The 25793-nt window shown below is 45.1% G+C and overlaps 1 protein-coding gene across 1 annotated transcript in view; it reads left to right on the forward strand.

The window, feature by feature from the left end:
* Positions 1-25793, forward strand: part of SLC35E1 (solute carrier family 35 member E1) — a 59133-nt gene that overhangs the window by 11286 nt on the left and 22054 nt on the right. The window contains exons 2-3 of the mRNA XM_030217991.1: positions 23446-23516; positions 25132-25269. Of these exons, the coding sequence (XP_030073851.1) occupies positions 23446-23516; positions 25132-25269 (209 nt within the window). The remainder of the gene's footprint in view (positions 1-23445; positions 23517-25131; positions 25270-25793) is intronic.

Below are 25793 nucleotides of genomic sequence, written 5' to 3' on the forward strand. Positions count from 1 at the left end.
CAAAGACCGGGACACTCAATGTCATTACATGAAAATACTTTTAAAACAAATAGGAGGACATATTTTTTCACTTAAAGAATAGTTAAACTCTGGAACTGGCTGCCAGAGGATGTGGTAACAGCAATAGCATCTGGGTTTAAAAAAGGTTTGGACAAGTTCCTAGAGGGAAAAAGCCATAGTCTGTTATTGAGGTGGACATGGGGGAAGCCATTGCTTGCCCTGGGATTGATAGCATGGAATGTTGCCACTATTTGGGTTTCTGCCAGATACTTGTGACCTGGATTGGCCACTATTGGATGCAGGATGCAGGATACTGGGCTAGATGGACCATTGGTCTGACCCAGTATAGCTATTCTTATGTTTTTATGAAGAATAAAAAAAAAAACTCTAGTCAGTCTACTTCTAATTATAGACCTTGTAAATTCAATACCTGTATTTGTAAAACTGCTGGAGGGTTTGGTTTCTTACCAGCTGTTAGATTACTTGGAAACTCATGACCGTCTTAATTTTTCTTGGTCAGGTTTTTTGTTCAGTTTATATCACAGAAACTGTTCTTGGTTGTTTAGTAAATTCTGCTAGGCGAGCCTTGTGTGAAGACAAAAGATTGCTTATTCTCCAATTTGATTTTTTGAGTATTTTTGACTTAGTGGATCATGCAATGCTCTTAAAATTTAGAGGAAAAGGGGATTTTAGGACGTTCTAATCTGGCTGCGAGGGTTTTTGGTAAATAGATCATATAAAATTAAAATGTGGAGTTCCACAGAGGTCACCCCTCTCCCCCATATTGTTTAATGCATTTTTACACTCTTTGGGAAATGAATTTGCAATGGATGGTTTTACAGATTATAGCTATGCAGATGACATTATGGTTTTAATCCCTCTTTATTCCTCACTGCATTAAGGGTTACTTATCATTCAGAGATGTATTTTGTTAAATGAAAAATGGATGTTAAGGCATAAACTGAAGTTAAATACTGAAAGAACGAAGTTTCTTTTGATTGAGAACAATCCAGATCCTAACCTTACATCACTTACAATTAATAAACATAAATACAAACTTTCTTCAGCAATCAAGATTTTAGGAGTACTTATTGATCAGAATCTAGCATTTGACTCCCAGATGAACTGTTTGACCAGGAAAACGTGTTTGATGAGGAAGCTTTGAAGGATATGTAAATTGTTTACATTAGAGCAATTACCGGTCTTACTATACCACGCAGAGAAAGCAGGTTCAATCCATTCAATGGGAAAGGAGGTGGGTGAGGTTCTATGGGCGTCTCACAATTATTTAGATTTTAGAAGGAGAATTATAACTATGATCTAATCAGTTAATACATATATGCAAAACAATATAGTTTTTAACAGTGGATTAAATTACTGTTACCTTTGTTTTTCATTTTATTAGTGTGTGTGTGTATATCTATAGATATATATCTCAGTTACTTGATCTGGCTGGCTCTCTTGTTGTGATCCTCCTAAGCCCCGGGGTATGTGGAGTGTGATCTTTCAAATTTACTGCTACACTTGCGGTAGTACTTGCATTAAATTAAATTAATTTAATTTAGCATTTATAATCCGCTTTACCAATAAGTTCTAAGCGGTTTACATTTAACAGTATGTTATCAAAAGATTAACATTAGTAATAACTTACAGTGGAACTGTTCAGTATACAGTAAACAATATTACATTACATATTAACTAGCTAGACATGGTTGAGCATAATTGTTTATGTAACATCATATTTAATATGAAACTTGATTGTCTTTGGAGCTCATAGTCTGTCGAGCCAGAGAAAGATCTTTCTGGAGTTCTTTTTACACTTTTGGGGAGCTGTCTTTGTGTAGTCTCTGTAATCAAATGCAGGGTTTGTGATATAATAGTAGCAGTACATTATTTACTTTGTACTTCAGGAATCTGCCTTAACCTTTTCATTAGTTTCTGTGGTTTATCTGCTGCTGCAGTACATGAACGTATTCACCACGGCATATACTGCACCAGGGGGGTTGACTTCTCCAGAAGGTTTTTCACTATCGCTACCATCATCATTAACCCTAGTGCGTAAGCTATGAGTAGGCACCTTTATATCCAAGGATACATGTGGCCAGAATGCATTCTTCCCCCCCCCCTCCCCACTTTTTTACCGTACTTCCTCTGTAGTGTTGCCTTACTGAGATTCAACAAGGTCACCGTGTGAATGATTGAGTTCTAGGTTATGTTCCATGTTGACCTCTGTTTTTAGAATCTTCTGCGATTATCCCACATAGTTTTGAATTCTGTTACTACCACTTCCATCTTCAGGAGCGTATTACAAGCATCCAGTACTTTTTCTGAGGGGAAAACAATGTTTCCTAATTTTTGAAGAATGTGTTTTTATGGTTTTATATCTGTTGTTCATTGCTTGTAGTTTTACTGTAGTTGGATGTTTAGTCTTATTTCTTTGGAGGATGTCAGGTCATGATTCATAGAGGTAGTGTGTTAAGTTTTATAAATAAATTGCACTTAGTAAGAACTGGCTGGGTGGCTCCACCTTTTCCAGCATCCTTTCACTAACAGCAGAGGCTTAGAGAACATTTATTTTAAATAAAAAGTGGGGTGTAGCATGGTCCAACCCCTGTTAAATTTTCCCAGTTTCCAATCATCATGTTTCAGGAGCGCAGTTACTCAGGGTTCTGTCCTCACTATCGTCTGTACATTTCTTCAATCCATTTTTTTTTTTTTAACTTTTGCTATATCTTGTGGTAACTTGTTCCAAAACCCACATCTCCTCTTCCCCCATTCTCTATCTCTTTGGATAAAACTCTCATCCTCCCTGTCTTATCAGCTCGTAACATTGGGGTCATTTTTGACTCCTCTCTCTGCACATATCCAACAGACTGCTAAAACCTGTCATTTCCTTCTCTATAAAATCACCAAAATTCATCCTTTCCTTTCTAAGCACACTACCAAAACTCTGTGGAGGAGTAGCCTAGTGGTTAGTACAGAGGATTTGATCCTGGGGAACTGGGTTTGATTCCCACTACAGTTCCTTGTGACTCTTGGCAAAAACCACAGAAAAGCAGTATGTCAAGTCCCATTTCTCTTCCCTTATCCATACTCTTATCGCTTCTCGCAGGTCTCCCACTAAACCATCTCTCTTCCCTTTAATCTGTTCAAAACTGTGCTGCACGACATATTCTGCCAGTGTCGCCACGCTCATGTTAGCCTTCTCCTCAAGTTACTTCATTGACTCCCTATCTCTTTCCATATACAATTCAAACTCCACTTATTGACTTACAAGTGCTTTCACTCTGCAGCTCCACTTTCATTTCTCCCTACACTCCTCGGGAACTTCGTTCATCAGGTACTGTCTTATCTGTACCTTTGTCCTCCACTGTGAACTCCAGATTCTGTTCCATTTATCTTGCTACACCATCCGCCTGGAATAGACTTCCTGAATCAGTACATCAAGCTCCAGCCGTCTTCAAATCTAGGCTAAAAGAACATGTTTTTGAGGCTGCTTTTAGCTCTTAACTCCTGTTTGTTTATTTATTTATTTGTTACATTTGTATCCCGCGCTTTTCCACTCGAGGCAGGTTCAATGGGGGTTACAAGGTATCTAATTCTTGTTCATTATACAGCGCTGCGTACGTCTAGTAGCAATATAGAAATGATAAGTAGTAGTAATCTTTGGGATTCTGCATGGAATTTTGCTACTCTTTGTCCTTATCCCTTATTTGTCCTGTTTTGTCTACTACTACTACTACTTAACATTTCTAGAGCGCTACAAGGGTTACGCAGCGCTGTACAGATTAAGAAAAGGACAGTCCCTGCTCCAAGGAGCTTACAATCTAATGGGCGAAATGTCAAGTAGGGGCAGGCCAGATTTCCTGAATAGAGAGAGGTAAGGTGGTTAGGTGCCGAAGGCGACATTGAAGAGGTGGGCTTTTAGCAAGGCTTTGAAGATGGGCAGGGAGGGGGCCTGGTGTATGGGCTCAGGGAGTTTGATTGTAAGCTCTGTCGAGTAGGGACAGTCTCTTACATGTTCAATGTACAGCACTGCATATGTTTAGTGGCACTATAGAAATGATAATAAGTAGTAGTCAGGGATTCTGAATGGAATCTTGCTACTCTGAGATTCTAGAATTTTGATACACTCTGGGATTCCGGAATCTTGCTTTGCTTTGTCCTTATCCCTTATTTGTGCTGTTTGTCTGTTTTGATTAGATGTTAAGCTCTGTTGAGCAGGTACTGTCTCTTACATGTTTAGTGTACAGCGCTGTGTACGTCTAGTAGCGCTATAGAAATAAGTAGTAGTAGTATGTTTTCAGTGTAAGAACACCAGTCTCATCCCTTCGGATACTTTGTATCCATCAAGGATTTCTGCAGTCTACGTAAAATGGGGGAAAGTGCTGAGCAGACTTCTATTTCTGTTTAAGTGCCTGTAGCAAAAGGAGGTCTCTCTTTATTTATTTTGTTTAAATCAGTTTTTGTTTAATAATTGTGGCTGGTGAATTGGATTTCTTTTTTTACCTATACAAAATCTGCAATAAATTACGTATCTTTGAAGGTTTGGATAACATGAGGAGGGATCTAATGAAACTTGAAAAATAATCTAGAATTTGGCAACTAAGATTTAATACTAAAAAGATGGCAGGGGTGATGCATTTGGGCTGCAAAAGCCCAAGGCCCAAAAGAAGAGCAGAACCTGGGGAGAGGCTTAAATATATAAATAGGCTTCTTTTGGAGAGGGGAGTTGTGATAAAGACATAATAATCTCAAAGAAATAGGCCTCTTTCAATAGAAATCAGGCATAGAGTGTGTAAGAAAAGAAGTAGTCTCAGGAGTAATCTAAAGGAGTTATTTCCAGAAAGGGAGGTGGATGTGTGGAACTGTCTCCCAGCGGAGGTGATGGTGGTGACTGTATCTGAATTCAAGAAAACGTGGGATAAGCACAGATGATCTCTGATGGGGAGGAGGAAATTGTAGAGTTCAGTTGCTGGATTGGCAGACTTGATAGAACATATGGGCAGCAAATTTTGTATTAATATTAATTGTCTTGTAATGCTTCTTCTTTATTTGTTATATAAGCTGCATTGAACCTTAGCTTTCTTGGGGAAATACGGGGTAGAAATGGCATAATAAATAAATAAAATAAAGTGTTAAACCAAAATCGGTCACTGTTGTTGTATTGTACAGTTCTGAGTGCTTATTTTGTTTCAAAATGAAAATAAATTGGCAACACAAATGTGTGCATTTAGTGCTAATTCTCTAATGGCTTAAAGGCCTGCCTAAGCTCTTAGAGAATATTAGCACAAAGCCGCCTCGGTGCACCAAAAGAGGTCAGTGGCTAGTGTGCAGTGCACGCATGCAACTGATAGTCTTCTGGAAGATGCGCATGTTGCTCGATGACACAGACTAAGCAATTTAGGCACACTGTTTATAGATTAAGGCCTAACACTTGTGCACGTAACTGCCAAGTATCGACACTAATCACACATGTAAGTGCCACAGTTCTGTACACTATTGTCCTCTAAATTTAGACACCAGCTTGCCCTTGGATCGGTAATGTGGAATGTTGCTGTTATTTGGGATTTTGGCAGGCACTTCTGACTGGGATTGGCCACTGTTGGAAACGGGCTACCGGGCTGGATAAACAATCGGCCTGTTGCAGTATTGCTATTCTTATGTTCTTTATGGTCTTTATTTGCTGTTTTCTGTATGTTCTCACCTGCAGATTGTCTTCTCTGGGATAATCTTCTTTTTTTTTTTTCCTTTCGTATTCCATCAGAGATGAGGACTGTGTCGGAATTTAAGAAAGCATGGGACAGGCATGTGGGATCCCTTAGGAAAAGGAGGAGTTAGCAATTACTGAGGATGGGCAGACTTGATAGGCCATTTGGCCCTTATCTGCCATCATGTTTCTATTATTTTGGTTTTCTCCAGCACCCGCCTTCTCAAACCTAAACGTAGGATTTTACAGTAATCCCATACACAGCAATGTTGGTGTGGCTGTTGGGCAAACACCCGAGTACCCACTTATGAGAGTGCTTGCACTTATGAGAGTGCTTGCAACCTGCTGGATAGACCCAGCTACTAGTTTGAGTCTCTCCAGCCTGGTACAGCTGTTAGTTGAGCTTCTGCTCTCCAAGATCCCCTGCATAGCCTGCCAGATAGATTTAGCTCCTGTCTGATATTGTGATTCCTGTGTTGCCATTGGAACTTCTATAATTTCATACTGACCACTTTGTCATATATTGTCAGCCCAGACTCCCCACTGGAGACTCAGTTGAATATGATGCTATGAGCACTCAAACGCGTGTCACCAGGCCACACTTGCTGCTTGCTCCAGCTTCAGTGACTAAAGATCCTTTGTGCTTATCCCATGCCACCTTAAACTTGGTTAGCTATTAGGAATGAGCAGCCAGAACATGTTGTTAGTAGTGTCATATTCTTTTTCTTTAATAATTTTCTTTTTTCCTGTAAATTTAATGTGGATAGCAATGTCTCATTGTTTTGTGAGATTTTATAAAATTTGAATAAAGGATTTAAAAAAAAAAAAAAAAAAAAGTAGTGTGCAGTGTCGAGAGAGAGCTTGCACTCCTTCCAAAGAGCTCTTTCCACAAAGCGTACTTATATGCAAACAATGCACATAGATAGCACCCACTCGTTCCCAATAGTGAATGCCTACTACCCTTTCTATGGAAGATTATTTCCTGGTTTTACTCAAATCTGTTTAGACCTGGGCTGTCCTGGGAGGGTTAAATGAGGGGGGGGAGTTCAGATGAATAGCTGGAATATACCTTGAACATGGCACATCCTGTACTATTCCCTTGTACTTTTCATTCTGTTTCAGGTTCCCGGGAGGGAACTTTGTAGTGTCCTGTTCCCACACTGCTCTATTTTCTAAAGTGTTAGAAAAGCAGCCATCTAGGATAACCTGTTATGTAATTCAGTCAGCAGTTTTAGTACAGCTGTACTGAATGGCATATCTTACTATTCAGTCAAATATGAATAATGAGCTTCGAGCTTTATCATAAATAAAAGAAACAATATGAAATTGGAGATTAAGTGTATTCAGTTAGATTTAAACTATATTCATGTATACAAAAAACATTAGTGGCTATAAATTATTCCTTGATCTTTTTTAAAACTAATCTTGAACTTTTGTTTCAGAATTTTGATCTCTGAAGGTAACACCTAAACAAATATTAAATATCCATGTAATTGTAAATTGGGTTTAGGAAGCTATTGGAAGTTTGGCAAGTTTCCTTAACACCCCCACCCCCAACAAACTAAATGTTCTAAATTTTCATGGGTCAAACAAGGTCTTCTTTCAGAAAAAGTGGTCCCAGGTTACTGAAGAGCCTTTCATTTGGTGCACAGGTTGAAGGAATGCTCAAGTTTGGGTAAGTGTGTTCATGTTGTTTCCACCACAGGATTAGATCTTCAGTTTTTGGTAAGCAGGGTTCTGCAAGGATTTTGTTGATTTCCGGTTCAGTCTCGGAACTTGTGCCGTCACTGCTCACTTGAGAATTAGAGGACCCCATACAGCCCAGAAATCAAACTCGCAAAAAGAAAATTTTGTGTTGTTTTTTTACCCCTAGCAGATTCAGCAACTTTATCTGCAGTGAAATCCTGTTTGTCCTGCTTATCTGACACGTGTCGTGATTTGGTAGAATGTTCAGCAACAAGTTCAGGACGAAATGAGAGAGATTTCAATTTTGCCTCTGTTTGTTTGAGGTCATCAGTTACTGTCTGCAATTTAAACTTTGGGTCAGTGCAAGTAGCAACAATAAAAATCATCTTCAAAATGATGTGAAGACAATCATTCAGATTTTACTGTAACTGACAATATTTTCTTCATTCCTTCATCAGATAAGTTAGTTAGGTATAGGAGCAAAACCTTACAGCAGGCAAAACTACAGAAAGTGTAGATGACGGCTTGCTTACGTCGTGAGTTAGTTGTTCGAACGGCTTCAACAGAGATATCGTACTGCTCATCAATGACCACTGCTGCATATTTAGTATCTTAACATCTTTCAGAAGTGTAACGTAGTACAGCCCTTTTTGGTTCAAGCAAACATTCCAGCGTATAAAATGTTGAGTTTCATCTAGTCACCACATCATCTCGCAGCTGATGCCGAGGCAGACCCCATTCAAGCCAAATGGCATTGTAGACGAGATACTGCACTGGAAGAATGTTTAAAGTGTCCAACCAGTTTCTGGATGTATGAATTAATGGTGTGACAGAAGGCCGTGAGAAAAGGAATCGTGAATAGATAACTGGATATTTCATTTGTTTTGTTTTCAGATTGTTAAAGTTGCCTTCAGAGATCAAAATTCTGCAAAAAAATGTTCAAGATTAGTTAAAAAAAAATTCAAGAAACAATTCATAGCAACTGATGTTTTTGTATATAGTTTAAATCCTACTGAAACGTACACGTCACTTCTGATTTTTTAGATTGTAAGCTCTTCGAGCAGGGACCATCCTTCCATGTTAAACTGTACAGCGCTGCGCTGCGTAACCCTAGTAGCGCTTTAGAAATGTTAAGTAGTAGTAGTATTTCACGTTGTTTATTTGCTTTGCTGTTTGGTACAGCTGTAATATGCACTTACTAACACTTAGGACCCTGTTTACTAAGCCACGCTAGAGGCGCACTAGCATTTTTAGGGTGCGCTAACTGTGTAGATGCCCGTAACATTCCTATGGGTGTCTACAAAGCACACGCTAAAAACGCTAGCGCACCTTAGTAAAAAATGCCCTTAGTTTGTAGGTGGTAAGAGCTCGTGCTAATCCTGTGCTAACCAGTTAGCACGTAGTAATGTCATTTTCATTGTCATCAAGCAGATGAAGCCATTACGTATGGCTTGTGTCCATCAACCAGCAGGGGGAGATAGAGAGCACTCAAATTTCACAGTGCCACATGGTCAGCTAGCTCCACTGCCTCTTCAGTATTCTCTATCTCCCCAAGCAGGGTGGTTGCAGCTTGATCAAGCTCCTTAACAAATCTGCCTGGGGGTGGCTCCTGGCTTGCCAGTTGTTAGCCGGGGTGTTAGAGGCTATAGCAGCTTCACTTTAAAGGCACATAGGTTAGCCCTTTCCCTGTCTTACCCATCCCCCCAGTGGATGTGAGCACATTAGTTTCACTTTTCCCTGCTCTTTCCCACTCTATACTTGGTGGATGCAGGCACATTGGTTTGCCTTTCCCTGCCTTTCCCACTGTTCTGTACCTCCGGAGTTGATTTGATTGCCTCTTTTGCTGTTTTCTCTACTTTCCTCACAGCGTTTAAAAAAAAAAAAAAAAGCAAGAGGTTTTCTTCAGTTTCTACAGCGTGACCGGAGCTTGTATACTCGGTCCAGTGAGGTAAGAGTGTTTTCTGACTCCTCCGGGGAGGGCCTGCAATCGGGACGTTTTTGGCGCGAAGCCGCCATTTTGAATTTTCCGCCGTTTTTCGGCGATGGCTGCAGAGAGTGTTAAGTGCTGTTCCAAGTGTGGCAAGCGCAGATCAGCAGCGGGGCCCTGTTAAACGTGCTGTTCAAGCGTAAGAGCCGGCCCGAGCATGACGAGCGATGATTCTTCACGCTCGGTGGAGCTGGCAGCGGGCGCCATTTTGAAAGCACCACATGGCGCGACCCCCGCTGAGGCGGAGGGTCTGGAGACCGGAGGGGGCTCTCGAATTGAGGCTGGCCAAAGAGCTACTAGCCCCGGACTGGAACCGGGTGCCCAGGGTGAGTTTTTCTCCCCTGACTTTGTATTATTGCTTCATAATGCATATATGCTTAAAAGAGCTCAGCCACAGGGGTTTTCTACGGCCCCCCCTTACTGCCCCTCCGGTGGATGCAGGCCTGGGATTGCCCTTTGAGGCGTTTTTCCCTGATAGCTGGCCGCAAGAGAAGCGCAGAAGGGTAAATTCCCCTTCAGAGAGTGGCGCACCCCCCTTCCCCCCCCCCCCCCCCCCCCCCCCCCGTGGTTGGGATGTGGTGACTCTGAGGGGTCTGGCAGGCCCTCGTGGCCAGAGGAAACAGGAAGGTGCAGAAGGGCCACTGGATCCAGATGATCCATCCGCGGTGAGGATTTTCCACCATGAGGAGCTGCCAGCACTTATTTCAGATTGTCTTACAGGTCCTTTCTATTGAAGATCCTGGGAGTGGCGTGGCCTCCTCAGGAAATCCGAGGATGGCAAGTACCAAAAAGCCTGCTCGAGCCTTTCCTTTGCATGACTCCATCCAAGAGCTTATTTCAGCTCAATGGGCTGACCCCGAAGGACCTTTGAAAGTTTCCAGGGCTATGGGGCAATTATTCCCTCTGAGTGAGGAGCATTTGGCTCGCTTTGCAATGCCTAAGGTGGATGCCCTAGTCACAGCTGTGACAAAGAGAACTACCCTCCCAGTTGAAGGAGATGTTGCCCTGAAGGACATGCAAGACCGTAGACTGGAATCAGCACTTAAACGGTCCTTTGAAATTGCTGGTCTTACTATTTGGGCGTCTGCATGCAGTTGTTATGCTGCTGGAGCCTGCCTGGCATGGTTGCAACAGGCAGTGGAACAGCCCGGTGATGGAGCGGAGCCCTTGTCTGAAGTGGCTCCGCGAATGGAGTCAGCCTTGTCCTTTTTGGCTGACGCCCTTTATGATATTGTCAGAGCTTCGGCTAAACAGATGGCTGTAGCAGTGGCGGCTCGCTGTCTTCTGTGGCTACGGCATTGGGCGGCGGACACAGCCTCTAAGCAAAGGTTGGTGAAGTTGCCCTTTCAAGGCCTTCTCCTGTTGGGTGAGGAGTTGGAGAAAATTGTGAAAGGCCTGGGAGATGCTAAACCCCAGCGCTTACCCGAGGATAGGCCGCGGCCTCCCTCCAAGGGTCAAGCGGTTCACTCCTCTTATAGACCTCGCTTCCATGAAGCTAGAAGGTACCGCCCGGGGCATTCTGCTGGGTCCACTTCTCGTGGCCGGTTTTCAGCAGAGGAACTCCTTTCGCTCGGACAAACGTTCCACAGCAGCAGGCTCAAGACCTGGAGTTCAAGGGCGACCCTCTCAATGAGGGTGCGCCAGCCCCCTCCTCGATTCCTGTTATAGGAGGATGTCTTTCCCTCTTTCTCGAGGAGTGGGCCAAGATTACCTCAGATCAGTGGGTCTTGGACCTGATCAGAGAATACCGAATAGAATTCGATGCCCCGATAAGAGACGTGTTTGTGGAGTCCCGATGTGGTTCTGCTGCCAAACGGGCGGCGGTAGAGGAGACCTTACAAGGCTTGATTCAAATTGGGGCGGTTTCCCCCGGTGCCTCCCGCCGATTTCGGCTGCGGCTGCTACTCCGTTTACTTTGTGGTGCCGCGAAAAGGTGGGTCTTTTCGCCCTTTTCTGGACTTAAAAGAATTAAACAAGTCCCTAAGAGTGCGGCATTTTCACATGGAAACCCTGCTGTCCGTCAGTACAGCCAGGAGAGTTTCTCATCTCTCTGGACCTGAAAGAAGCTTACTTGCACATTCCAATTTGGCCCCTGCACCAGAAGTTTCTGCGGTTTGCGGTGATGGGAAAACATTTCCAGTTTCGGGCCTTGCCTTTTGGCCTTGCCACAGCTCCCTGAACCTTTTTCAAGGTAATGATGGTGGTAGCTGCTTTTCTCAGGCGAGAAGGTATCCGGGTTCACCCGTACCTAGACGACTGGCTCATCAGAGCGGACTCCGCAACAGAGAGCCATCAAGCTACAGCCAGAGTGGTCTCAGTACTGCAATCTCTGGGCTGGGTCGTCAATGTAGCCAAAATTCACCTGACCCCCAAGCAATCTCTGGAATATTTGGGGGCACGGTTCAACACAGACTTGGGATATGTATTCCTACCCAAGCAAAGGCGGTGCAAGCTTCAGAATCAGGTCCGTCTGCTCCTGAGGACACCCCGCCCGTGAGCTTGGGACATTGTCCAGCTGTTGGGATCGATGACGGCCACCTTGGATTTGGTGCCCTGGGCGAGAGCGCACCTGAGACCTCTGCAGTATTCCCTGCTTCAATGATGGTCTCCAGTATCTCAGGATTATCAATGCAGACTCTCTTGGCTCCCTGCGGCCCGACTCAAAATGGAGTGGTGGCTCTCAGACAGCATGCTGTGGCGAGGAATGCTGCTGGCGCTCCCCGATTGGTGCCTAGTGGTGACAGATGCCAGCCTGAAGGGCTGGGGCGCACATTGCAAGGGGAAGCATGCCCAGGGTCTTTGGACATCCGACGAGTCGGAGTGGTCCATCAATTGCCTAGAGTTGAAAGCGGTGTTTCAGGCGCTTCTGGCCTCTCAAGTGACCCTGGAAGGATTGGCTGTCAGAGTGATGTCGGACAACACGACAACAGTGGCCTACATAAACCGACAAGGCGGCACTCAGTGCAAAGCGCTGGCTGCGCAGGCCGAACAGATTTGCCACTGGGCCAAGCTGCATCTACAGTTTCTGTCGGCAGCTCACATTGCAGGTCAAAGCAAAGTGCAAGCCGATTATCTAAGCAGGCATCAAATCGATCCAGCGGAATGGGAACTGGCAGACGAAGTATTCCTGCAGATATGTGCCAAATGAGGCAAGCCCGTAATGGATCTTATGGTGACAAGCTCAACTGCCAAAGTCCCATGCTTTTCAGCAGACGGAGAGATCCTCGCTCAGCTGGGTTGGATGCCTTGGCTCAACCCTGGCCTCTGGTATGTGTTCCTTCCGTGGCCCTTGATAGGGCGTGTGCTCCTGCAGATTCGGCTTCACCCAGGAGAAGTGGTTCTCATCGTCCTGGATTGGCCCAGGGGGCCTTGGTATGCGGACCTCCAACAGATGCTAGTGGAGGCTCCCCTTCCTTTACCTCTGGTACCGAACCTGTTGTCACAGGGACTGGTGGCCATGGCCGTTTTGGTCTTACGGCATGGCTATTGAGAGGGCGCAATTGAGAGGCAAAGGCTAGCCAATAATGTTATTTCCACTCTCCTGCAGGCCCGCAAGCAGTCCACCTCCGTGGCTTATGCCAGGATCTGGCGCCAGTTTGAGGCTTGTGTTTTGTTAAGAATAGAGGGGTCCCGAGCCCCCCCAAGAAGGCTAGAGTGACCTTAATCTGACTCCATCTCCAAATAGCATTAGTACTGGGGTAATCAGGGAGTTGTGAAGTTCTAAGAGGAATTGCCACTGAGAGAGACGTTAAGCCTAAGGGACCCGCATTAGTCCGCCTCTCAGCACTGGCAAGGAATAGATACCAGCCTTATGACAAACTGGATTTAGGCTACAGGTTATACAATGCAGCGAATGATAGCCTGATACAGCAAAAGCATTTATACTTACAGCCTTTCATCATTAAGTGAAGCCCACAAATCATAATTTGGAATGAGGAGTTTATTTGCCAAGGTACAAGTCAAATCAGTGATTGACAACAGGCACGTACAATCAATTAATTATAGGAATATAATAAGTTGCAAACAGGTGTTATTTATTTGCTAATCTTTTATAATTTCTTTTACCAATTAGAGGTTTTACAAGGGAAAGCAATTAGGTAATTTGTCAATTCTGCTGGACACATTGGTTTCCCTTGGAGAGAGAGTGCCAACCCTTTTCTCTCTAACTTAAACCAGGAACTACCCTGATTTTTATAGGTGCCCTCAGGATATGGGTAATATGACAGTAGATATACCCGATTGGATCTATGCTAATGTCATGGTTGTCACTGATTGGCTCATGCTAATGAGTAGCTTCTATCTTGCTACGCCTTTCCTTTCTCACACCAGCTGACCACAATCCTGCTCACAGGAAAGTCTCCCTCCTCTCTTGGACAGCTAGTTCCCTATTTTCTTTGCACCTGCTATGACTCACTCATTTCTCAACTTGTTTTTCTAACTTACATTAGAGAAAATTCCACTTTGTAACAGATACGGGCTTCCATTTTGTGCTGAATTCCTCCATTTTGTTTCCATATCTATTGACCTAACTTTTAGGCCTCAATCTGGGCTACAAACTAGGCCATACTTTTCCAGTAAGCTCCCAGTTATGTCAGCCATCAGATTTCTGACTCAGCCAAGGTCTGTAACAGCCTGAGCTCTATGACTGGGCCCGCCACCATTCCAGTGGGGGGGGGTCTCTGGCTGTACCATAATTATACAGTTTCAAAAGCGATCACACCCATGCGGGCTCCTGTCTCGCCGATTCTGGACTTTTTGCAGGATGGTGTACAAAAAGGCTTGGCCTATAATTCCCTGCGGGTGCAAGTGGCAGCATTGGCCTCCCTTCATGGTAAGGTTGCAGGCGTGTCTTTAGCTGCTCATCCAGATGTGGCACGGTTTCTTAGAGGGGTGCTTCGGCTCCGTCCTCCCGTGCAGGCACCTTGTCCAGCTTGGAACCTGGGGCTAGTTTTGAAGGCTCTGCGGGGTTCTCCTTTTGAGCCGCTACGGCGAGCTTCAGAGAGAGATTTGACACTAAAGACCGTTTTTCTGGTGGCCATTACTTCGGCGAGACGGGTGTCAGAACTCCAGGTGCTGTCCTGTCGAGACCTATTTCTGCAATTTTCAGAGTCCGGGGTCATGGTTCATACCGTGCCTTCCTTCATGCCTAAGGTGGTTTTAGCGTTTCACCTAAACCAGCCTATTTTTCTACCCTCTTTTGTTAAGGAGGAGTTTCCAGAATCCTTTGGGCAGTTGCACCTGTTGGATGTGCGCAGGACTCTGTTGCAGTATCTGCGAGTTACTAATTCTTTCAGGATCTCTGATCATTTGTTTGTTTTACTATCAGGTTCTTGCAGAGGGTCTCCAGCGTCTAAAGCCACTATTGCCCGCTGGCTCAAAGAAGCTATCTTTTCAGCTTATCTGCTTGCCGGCCGGCCTCCGCCTGTAGCCTTTAAGGCGCATTCTACAAGAGCGATTTCTTCCTCTTGGGCTGAAACTGGAGCACTCTCTCTTCATGAGATTTGCAGTGCAGCAACATGGGCTTCGAAGCTCTCATTTGCCCGACATTACAGGCTGGATGTGGCTGCTAGGAGGGATGCGCGTTTTGGAGCACAAGTGCTAGCGCGTGGTGTGACTTGTTCCCACCCTATATAGGGATTGCTTTGATACATCCCATACGTAATGGCTTCATCTGCTTGATGACAAGGAAGGGAAAATTGGGTTCTTACCTTGGTAATTTTCTTTCCTTTAGTCATAGCTGATGAAGCCATGAGCCCTCCCTGTAGGATTGTCTGTATGATGTGAATCTGTTTCAGGTTCTGTTCTTGTTTCCTGAAGTTCTAATCCTTCCTTGGGAGAAAGTTGGAAAACAGTCTTCAGGATTCTTGTTCACTTATAGGAGGATGAGTTCATTCCCTCCAGTTCATGTGTAGGAGGTTGAGTTCATTCCCTCCAGGAGGATGTGTGTATTCTCTCCATAAATACAAAGAGGAGGATGAGTTCATTCCCTCCTTTTGAGTTCATGCCCTTGTTATGGGACCATCGTTCGCTGTGAGGAAAGTTCATGTTATTCCCATTGTGGTTTGTTATACTGCTTTGGAAGCTTCAAATACTGAAGAGGCGGTGGAGCTAGCTGACCATGTGGCACTGTGAAATTTGAGTGCTCTCTATCTCCCCCTGCTGGTTGATGGACACAACCCATACGTAATGGCTTCATCTGCTATGACTAAAGGAAAGAAAATTACCAAGGTAAGAACCTAATTTTCCCATGCTGAATAGCATAAAAAGGCTCCCTGCACCAAAATGTAAAAATATTTCTCAGAGGACAAGCAGCTGCTTGTTCTCACATGTGAGTCGACGTCCGAGTCGGCCCGGGAACTGGCATTTTGCAAGCAAAATATTAAAAATCTTTCCAGAGTCTTCTAGCGCGCTTGCAGGGTGAGCATGTACCGCGCATGTGTGGACCGATTTCCCGCCTGTCACGTGAGTGTTCCCGCTCAGTTATTTTTTCTTTGCTTTGAGGTGCGGTCGAGTTTTTTCCCCACTCCTCTCAGGCCCGGGAAAGAGTTCTTTTGATTTTGAGGCTTTTGCTTTATTTCTTTTTTCTTTTTTTTTACACAATTTACAGTTAAAAAAAAAAAAAAAAACTGCCCATAGTTTTCTTTTATTTTTTTTTTTGCCCTTTTAAAGTTTCCTTTCTTTTTTGACACGGCCGGCTTGTTCCCTTATTTTCGTGCCCTTTTTTCTTTTAACAGGCACGATCGCGTCTTGATTTCCACGAAGCCGTTTTTCCTTCCATGTCATCGAAGACACCCAGCAGCTTGAAACATTGTACTCGGTGCCGATACCCGCGTCTGGGGTATCCAGTGCCTTGGGCCCGACCATAGCCCAGCCGCAAGTGTCTCGAGAGGCCCAATGAGAGAAGCTTTTTGGGGCTCGGTCCGGTCCTTTGGCATCGACATCGAGGGACACATCGACGTGGCGAAAGAAGGTAATGGCTACAGCATGACCAACTCATGCTGGGAGCAGTGAGGCATTGAGTGGATCTCCACCTGTCTTGAGCGGACCCGGCCCCGAGGAGACGTGAGGATTCCACATCTTCCTCATCGGTACCGAGGAGTCTCGACGAAGGGCGTCGAGCAAAGGCGAAGAAGCACCGTCATCGTTCTCCTTCGACACACGGTTCCTGGAGCTCCGGGGCATTGAGGGATTCGGCATCTGAGAAGTGTTGGCGCCCAGAGGATCGCGCTCCCTCTATTCAGGAGGTGCCAATGCTCGGTCTAGCAGCCCAGTACCTGCTCCCGAGCCTCGACAAATTCTGTCACCGGCTCCTTTACTGACCCCGCAGCCTTGTCCGACGGCAGCTCTCGATGAGCACATCAGGGCCCTGCTTCCAGAGCTTCTGGAAGGGTTGCTGTGCCAGTCTGCTTCGGTGTCAGGGGTGCTTGCACCTTCTTACCATCTGCTGCAGCGGTGTCTGGCCCTTCACCTGTGGTGAGGTCCCTGACCTCGGTGTCGACTGCCACCCAGGTCGACTCCCCGTCGACGTCGGGGGAGTTAGCTTCACCGGAGTCCAGGCGGGCATCGACTTCTCGGCACCGCCATCGAGGACGTCGTTCCTCAGCGTCGAGGCAGGCTCGGTTTCGGACTGCTCTGAGAGATGTCTTGTCCGATATTGAAGATAAGCATTCATCGGAGAAAGAGGAGGATCCCAGGTACTTTCTTCTGATAAGTCCAATGGGATTCCTTCTGAACCTTCCCCTCCACCAGAAAGGAGACTTTGTCCGGGAAATGGCTGCGGCTATTCCCTTCCCTATGGAGGTTGAGGATGAGCCCAGGGCTGAGATGCTCGAGGTCCTGGATTATCCTTCTCCACCTAGAGAGGCTGCAATGGCTCCTTTGCATAATGTACTGAAGGAAGTCCTATGTGAAACTGGTCGTTCCCTCTGTCTAATCCTGTGATCCATAAAAGGACTGAATCCCAATATCGGATCCACGGGGAGCCTGGATTGATGAAGTCTTGGCTACCTCACAATTCTATGGTGGTGGACTCCGCTCTCAAAAGAGCCAAGAGTACTAGGGACTATGCCTCGGCGCCCCCAGACAGAGAATCTAGAACCTTGGACTCTTTTGGGAGAAAGGTGTATCAGGCCGCTATTCTTGCTGCCAAAATCCAGACATACCAGCTCTTCACAAGCATCCACTTGCGGAACTCGGTGAGGCAACTGTCTAGCTTGGTTGATGCACTCCCTCTGGAGCAGGCTGAGCCTTTTTGCCAGGTGGTCAGGCAGCAGAAGGCGTGTCGAAAATTCCTGGCCAGGGGTATGTTCGACACTTTTGATGTAGCATCCAGGATCGCTGCCCAAGGTATAGTGATGCGCAGATTCTCATGGCTGCGTGTCTCTGACCTGGATCATTCGGTCCAGCAGCGGATGGCGGTTGTTCCTTGCCTGGGGGATAACCTTTTTGGTGAGAAAGTAGAGGATCTGGTTGACCAGCCCAATAAGCACAATGATGCTATGGATTATCTCTCCCTCCGGGCGTCTTCTGCTACTACCTCCTCATCTAGGAGGTTTTTTGGAGGGAAGAGGAGTGCTCCCTATTCCTATGCTAGGCGTAGGTACACTCCTGCTTCTCGGCAGCCTGTCTAGGCTCAGTCCCAGCGCGCTCGTTGTCAACAGCGTGCGCCTAAGGCCTCTGCGGCTCCCCAGCAAAAGCAAGGGACGGGCTTTTGACTGGCTCCAGTTCAGCATAGCCTCAGTAAAAGTGTCCGTGCCAGACGACTTGCCGGTCGGGGGGAGGTTGATATTTTTTCACCAAAGGTGGCCACTCATAACCTCAAACCGGTGGGTTCTTCAAATAGTTCGGTCAGGATATACCCTCAATCTGGAATCTAAACCTCCAAATTGTCCACCGGGAGCTCATTCTTACAGTTCCCAGCACAAACAGGTACTTGCTAAAGAAAACAGGGGGGATGCATCCCATCCTAGACCTAAGGGCCCTGAACAAATTTCTTGTCTGAGAAAAGTTCAGGATGGTTTCCCTAGGCACATCCTTCTTCTCATGATTCAGGAAAACAATTGGCTATGCTCTCTGGACTTAAAGGATGCTTACACACACATCTCGATACTTCCAGCTTACAGGAAGTATCTTTGATTTTGGCTGGGAACACAGCACTTTTAGTACCGTGTACTGCCTTTTGGCTTGGGGTCTGCACCCAGAGTGTTTATGAAATGCCTAGCTGTAGTCGCAGCGCTGCTAATCAGACTGGGGGTGCATATGTGTTTCCTTATCTCGATGATTGGCTGGTGAAGAGCACCTCGAAGGAGGGTGTTCTGGAGTCCATGCAAATGACTATTCAGGTGCTAGAGCTACTGGGGTTCGTCATAAATTATCCCAAGTCCCATCTCACCCCAGTCCAAGCATTGGAATTCATTGGAGCCCTGTTGAACACTCAGACAGCTCGAGCTTATCTTCCCGAGACAAGGGCGGACAATCTTATGTCCCTGGTGTCCATGGTTCGAGCGTCTCACCAGGTCACGGCTCGGCAGATGTTGAGACTTCTGGGGCACATGGCTTCCACAGTTCATGTCACGCCCATGGCACATCTACATATGAGATCGGCTCAATGGACCCTAGCTTCCCAGTGGTTTCAAGCTGCGGGGGATCTAGAGGATGTCATCCAACTGTCCACTGGCTTTCGGAATTCTCTCCACTGGTGAACGATTCGATCCAATTTGACCATGAAAAGCGCTGACGACTGATGCATATCTCCTGGGGTGGGGAGCTCATGTAGATGGGCTCCACACTTGGTGAGCCTGGTCCTTTCAGGAAAGAGGTCTGCAGACAACCTCCTGGAATTAAGAGTAATCTGGAATGCTCTAAAGACTTTCAGAGATCGGCTATCCAACCAAATCATTTTAATTCAGACAGACAATCAGATTGCCATGTATTACACCAACAAGCAGGGGGGCACCAGATCTCGCCCTCTGTGTCAGGAAGGCGTCCAGATGTGGCTTTGGGCTCGCCGTCACGGCATGTTCCTCCAAGCCACTTATCATCCAACATGTTTTGCTTTTAACAACAGTCTGTCCGACAGGTTGAGCAGAACAATGCAACCTCACGAGTGGTCACTGAACATGGGCGTAGTCCGCAAGATCTTCCAAGCGTGGGGCACCCCCTCGGTGGATCTTTTTGCCACTCAGATCAATCACAAGGTCCCTCAGTTCTGTTCCAGGCTTCAGGCCCACAACAGACTAGCGTCAGATTCCTTTCTCCTGCATTGGGGGACATGCCTTCTGTATGCGTATCCTCCCATACCTCTAGTAGGGAAGACTTTGCTGAAACTCAAGCAAGACTGCGGAACCATGATCCTGATTGCACCCTTCTGGCCGCGTCAGATTTGGTTCCCTCTTCTTCTGGAGTTGTCCTCCGAAGAACCGTGGAGATTGAACTGTTTTTCAACCCTCATCACTCAGAACGAGGGGTCACTTCTACATCCCAACCTCCAGTCTCTGGCTTTCACGGCTTGGATGTTAAGAGTTTAGAATTCACCTCCTTGGGTCTTTCAGAGTGTGTCTCCCGAGTCTTGCTTGCTTCCAGGAAAGATTCCACGAAGTGTTACTTTTTCAAATGGATGAGGTTTGCCGTCTGGTGTGACAGCAAGGCCCTAGATCCTCTTTCTTGTCCTGCATGAATACCTTCTACATTTGTCAGAGTCTGGTCTCAAGACCACCTCCGTAGGAGTTCACCTTAGTGCGATTAGTGCTTATCATCGCCGTGTAGAGGGTAAGCCTATCTCTGGACAGCCTTTAGTTCGCTTCGTGAGAGGTTTGCTTTTGTCAAAGCCCCCTGTCAAACCTCCACCAGTGTCATGGTGTCTCAACGTTGTTCTCACCCAGCTGATGAAAGCTCCTTTTGAGCCACTGAATTTCTGCCATCTGAAGTACTTGACCTGGAAGGTCGTTTTCTTGGTGGCTGTTACTTCAGCTCGTAGAGTTGGTGAGCTTGGTAGTGCATGCACCTTGTATCAAGTTCCATCATAACAGAGTAGTCCTCCGCACGCATCCAAAGTTCCTGCCAAAGGTGGTGTTGCAGTTCCATCTGAACCAGTCAATTGTTTTGCCAACATTCTTTCCCCATCCTCATACCCGCCCTGGCGAAAGCAGTTTGCACACCTTGGATTGCAAGAGAGCATTGGCCTTTTACGTGGAGCAGACAAAGCCCTTTAGACAGTCCACCCAGCTGTTTGTTTCTTTTGATCCCAACAGGAGGGGAGTCGCCATCGGAAAACGCACAATCTCCAACTGGCTAGCAGATTGCATATCCTTCACTTACGCCCAAGCTGGGCTGACTCTGGAGGGCCATATCACGGCTCACAATGTTAGAGCCATGGCTGCGTCAGTGGCTCACTTAAATTCAACCTCCATTGAGGAGATTTGCAAGGCTGCAACGTGGTCATCAGCCCACACATTCACATCTCACTATTGCCTGCAGCAGGATACCCAACGCGGCAGTCGGTGCTGCAGAATCTGTTTGGGGTTTTGAATCCAACTCCACCCCCCTAGATCCATTTTTTTTCTGTTCCAGGCTGCACTCTCTGTTAGTTGTTTATGGTTTCAGGTCAATCTCTGTTATGTCCTTGCTGTTGCGAGGTCCAATTGACCAGTGTTCATTGTTTTGAGTGAGGCTGCTTGCTAGGGATACACCACATGTGAGAACAAGCAGCCTGCTTGTCCTCGGAGAAAGCAAAGATACATACCCATAGCAGGTATTCTCCTAGGACAGCAGGCTGATTGTTCTCACAAACCCACCCACCTCCCCTTTGGAGTTGTTGTTTCTTTATTATTTGCTTTTTGATTAAAGTGAGAGGGAACGCTTACGCGATGGGCGGGAAATCGGTCTGCACATGCGTGCTGCACGCGTGCCAGAAGACTCTGGCAAGATTTTAAAAATATTTTGCTTGCAAAATGCCCGTTCCTGGGCCGACGTGGACGTCGACCCACATGTGAGAACAATCAGCCTGCTGTCCTCGGAGAATACCTGCTACAGATATGTATCTTCGCTTTTTTAGTGCGCACTGATTTAGGTCTTACCTCTGGGTGCAGTAAGCCATTTTAAGGTGTGTGTTGGTGCACGCTAGCGCTGACCATGGCTTAGAATGAAGTAATGTGGCATGGTGCTGGGTGCTGCTGTGCTGTTCTTTGTTAGGATCACAGATGAGCAGCATCTGACGGAAGAGATTTGGTAAAGCGAGAGGTGTGGCTGTAAAAAAATAAAATAAAAATTTTAAAAGCCCACTTTTTACGTTTAACAAATTTATATTGTGACTAAAAATAAAGGACAAGCAAAAATATATCCAGCAAAGAAAGTAGCACAAAAACAGGCAAGTCAGTAGGAGTAACCAAGAAAATTAAGATTAAAAAAAAAAAAATGCTAAGGGCATTCTATTCCAGGAATCCTCCTTTGGGAGGAGATTATAATACCTAATGTTTGCCAGATGTAATATACATGTTAAATATATGATTTGTCTGCATATTCACATAGACACAGAAAGGAAGGCCAGCAAAGGCACAGCGTAGCTTATCTGTACAAAGTACGGTTTACAGGATCTCCCCTGTCCCCTTCCTCCATCACACACAGGGCACAGGAATGTAAGTTCCCTGGTTTGCTTAAATACATAAAGTCAGCAAAGTTTGCAGATGGTATCTTTCTTTAGAGATTAAGTTAGTGTGTGGCCGTCTTTTCCGCTTCAGGAAAAGAAGTTTAACTTCTTGAATACTGTGTATATCCTCCTTTTACAGATCTATATGTAGATGAAGAGATTAAGGGCTTCTTTTGCAAAGCCACATGGCAAATGAGAAGAAGCCATAGGAACTGAATGGGCTTCCTCTTATTTGCCACACCGGGAATTGCTAGCGCATTTTAGTAAAAGAAGGCCTAAAATTGTACACTGATATAGACATCTTCCAAACCAGTATTTCAAAGTCCACTCTCAACAACTGATACCTTAATCAGAAGGAGGTAAATACTTCAGTGACACCGTTGCTTTAAATTGTTAGCATACATCATAAGTCATAAAAACCACCACCACCAAAAGCCCTCTAAATATTATGCAGACTGCAGAGCAAGGATAATTCTGCAGTCTGTATAATATATTTCGAGAAGTGTTTTAGAAAATGGAAAAAAAACACAAAATATAAAAATTGCATCAAAGGTGGTGGAGGTTTTTATGACATGATAGAAACAACCATATGCTAAAAATGTAAAGCAACTGTGTCACTGAAGTCTTTTTCTCCTTCTAATTAAGGTATCAGCTGTTGAGAGTGAACTTTAAAATATTGACTTGGAAGATTTCGATATTATAAGTACTCAGCCTGTATCAGTGTTGACACTGATATAGACAGAATTTTCCCCTGTTCTGCGTTTGTGGTGGCTCTGGTTGTTGGTGTCTTGGGAATGAAAAGCTTTCAATCATGCCAAAGGATATAGCTGCAGAGATTATCAGTTTTCCTTTTAGACCTCATCCTCTCTAGCAGCGCCTTTTTACAAAAAGTCCTTATCGTGAAGAGTGGGCGAAAACATGAAATATTCCTAGCATGTGCCAGCTCTCAAGGAAAGTTCACTTGGGACAAAGTGATCTGTGTTTATTGAGAACCTCTTATTTTGTTTTCTTTTAATGATTGGTTTTATGTTGGTGGTGGGTCGCTATTGGTGGTAGAGTAGTGTATGCTGCACAGTTGATGTCATGGGACAAGTTGCTGGTTTCAGTGTGTCTGGCAATGGTAACTGGTTCCTGACAGAGTCTGTGACAATGCATAGTCACACCATGGGCCTGAATAGTAAACATTGATCTTACTGGTCGTTTTGGTATCCTCTGTGGTCTGCGTGGGTTGTTGCGATGAAACCATTGACATTTGATGTCAGTCCACACCCGATTACCGTTTGGCTAACAAAACAGAAAGCATAGTGAGCTCAGAGCTCATCCTGGGGCCTGGACACCTTCTGAGCACAGAACTGGAGGGAGGAGGGCACACTCGGTTTTCATCATGGCCAAGCACTATACTGTCCCCTTTTCTTTCAGTAAAAGCCACTATGCCAATCTGGGTGGTCCTGCTGTCCCGGCTGATTATGAAGGAGAAGCAGACGACAAAGGTAAGGTTTGGCCGGGACTCAGCAGTCAGAATTGTAATGGGTCCGGGGAGGAGGGGGATTGCCTAGGTGTTGGCATTAGTAACACTTAGTGGCATTTTTAGCATGGTTTGCTTGGTAATTAAAAATTGGAATGAAGATGAGGCACCATTTTAATTGTTTCCCTTTCATTTCTCTGGTAGTTTTACCAGTTAAAGCTTTCAAGAGCTGCTTTTATATAGCTGGTCTCACTATTATAAATCTTACATGAAGTGCAGCAGTGCTGTGCTGATGCTCGTCAGGGCTCCAAGCAGAAATCACATCGATAAATTTAAAGCATGCATACAGCACAGAGAGCTGAAGAACGGATCTTCATTAGAACCCCAAGCAGGCATTGCACTGATGCATGTAAAGCATGAATATAGCAGAGATAGCTGAAGAGGGTGTTTTCTTCAGTCCCATGCAGACCTCACACTGGTACAGGAAAAAACTAGAAAGCGATTTTTATGCAAAAGGGACGTCCTTACTGATTGGTATAGTTGGAGACATATGGGCTGTGCTGAGGTGACAGGAAATAAACATAAAAGAGGATATTAGTAGCGCAGTTCTGATTTATTACAAGCTTACAAACAAAAATAGTCAAAGGATGATGAGAGCCAAAAACATTAATTTAGAAGTTTTTATGAATGAAAAATGAGGCAGCTCACCAGAGCAGTTCCTTCTCAAGAAAGTCTTACAATTGTGGAGTTGTTTGTAAAAAAAAAAAAAAAAATGTTCCTCCAATCATATAGTGCTAACTCGCCAACCTACATTTCTACTCGTGTATTTTATCTGGCGTTTTCTCCCCCTGTCAGATGCGATAGTCTCTATGGGTCTAATGATGTCCTTAGTTACTGATACCAGCAGTTCCAAGGTATAAAATTGCCAACATTTTGTTTTTCTGTGCAGTGGCTGAAGACTTTATATAAGAGGCTAATTTTGAATTTTGTCTGTGAACAGTTTATCGCAGATCCCTGATTGGGGTACAAATTTAATTGCAACTTTGCAAATCTGACTCTGACATCCTTATCCAATCTTATTGGCATAACTGTCATTGGGTCCCTTCCACCTTCCCACTCCTGAAGTCTAAAGTTTGGTGGATTTGTTGACGTAGTACTGCGGAGTCAAGCACAGGTTATATGTGGGAAGGAAAGGACTCAGATTGAGTTATGTCTTTGCTCCAAGAATTGAAACAGTGTGGAGATATGTAGGCATGTGGGCCAGTCTAAAAGAAGAGAATTGGGTATAGCTAAGGATATGCAAATGTTTTTCATGTTTCCGAATGGGTTAATTCTGCACACACCAGAACAGTAATAAACCTTGGTCTTAAGCCAGATATGTGGAATACACAAATGTTTCTTTCTGTACAGGTTCTGGGTTTTTACTGCTTTTGGTTGGAAGTCTCAAAATCAATTAAAAGGAGGCTGTTGGTGATCCTTGGCAGACTAGATGAGTCATATTGGTTTTTATCTGCCATCATCTACTTTATTGGTAACCCATCCCCTGTTGTCAGATTTTGGGGCTTCTCAAGTGTTAAATGGTGACTGTGTGTATATGCTGACCTTTCCTGCTGGATTTTCTTCTTTTAATTTCCACTCAGGTATATTTGTCCCTCATCCCTATTATCAGCGGAGTCCTCCTGGCCACAGTCACAGAGCTTTCGTTTGACGTGTGGGGACTCATCAGTGCTCTGGCTGCCACACTCTGCTTCTCGCTACAAAATATTTTCTCCAAGAAGGTAAGGGATTCTCTCGGCCCATGCCTGCTGTGTTTTGGCCCCTGGGCACTTTGAAAGCTGAAGCGACCCTTCACCTGTGTAAAGTCACCAATAATTCTTTGGCTGTAGAACAGCGATGCTATTCTCCATTCAATACAGGAAATTAGTCCAGTAGACAAAGTACCCAGTCTGGGGCAACCAGGAAATACCAAAAATAGACAAAAAGACACCAGTATGGCAACATAGAAGATTTATTAAAATATGAACTGAACCCACGCAACCACATTTCCTCAGATGCCTGCATCAGGAGTATATATCCACAGCTGGAGATGTGAATTCCGCGTTGGGTTTGGTTGATACTATGTTTCAATCATTTTTATTAAGTGAACATAATCAGCTGTAACATTTCACATTACACTAGTAAAAAAGGCCCGTTTCTGACACAAATGAAACGGGCGCTAGCAAGGTTTTCCTCGGAGTGTGTATGTTTGGTAGAGTGTATGTGAGAGTGACTGTTTGAGAGTCAGAGTGAAAGTGTGAGTCCA

This window comes from Microcaecilia unicolor, chromosome 11, assembly GCF_901765095.1.
Source record: "Microcaecilia unicolor chromosome 11, aMicUni1.1, whole genome shotgun sequence".
Lineage (NCBI taxonomy): Eukaryota > Metazoa > Chordata > Amphibia > Gymnophiona > Siphonopidae > Microcaecilia > Microcaecilia unicolor.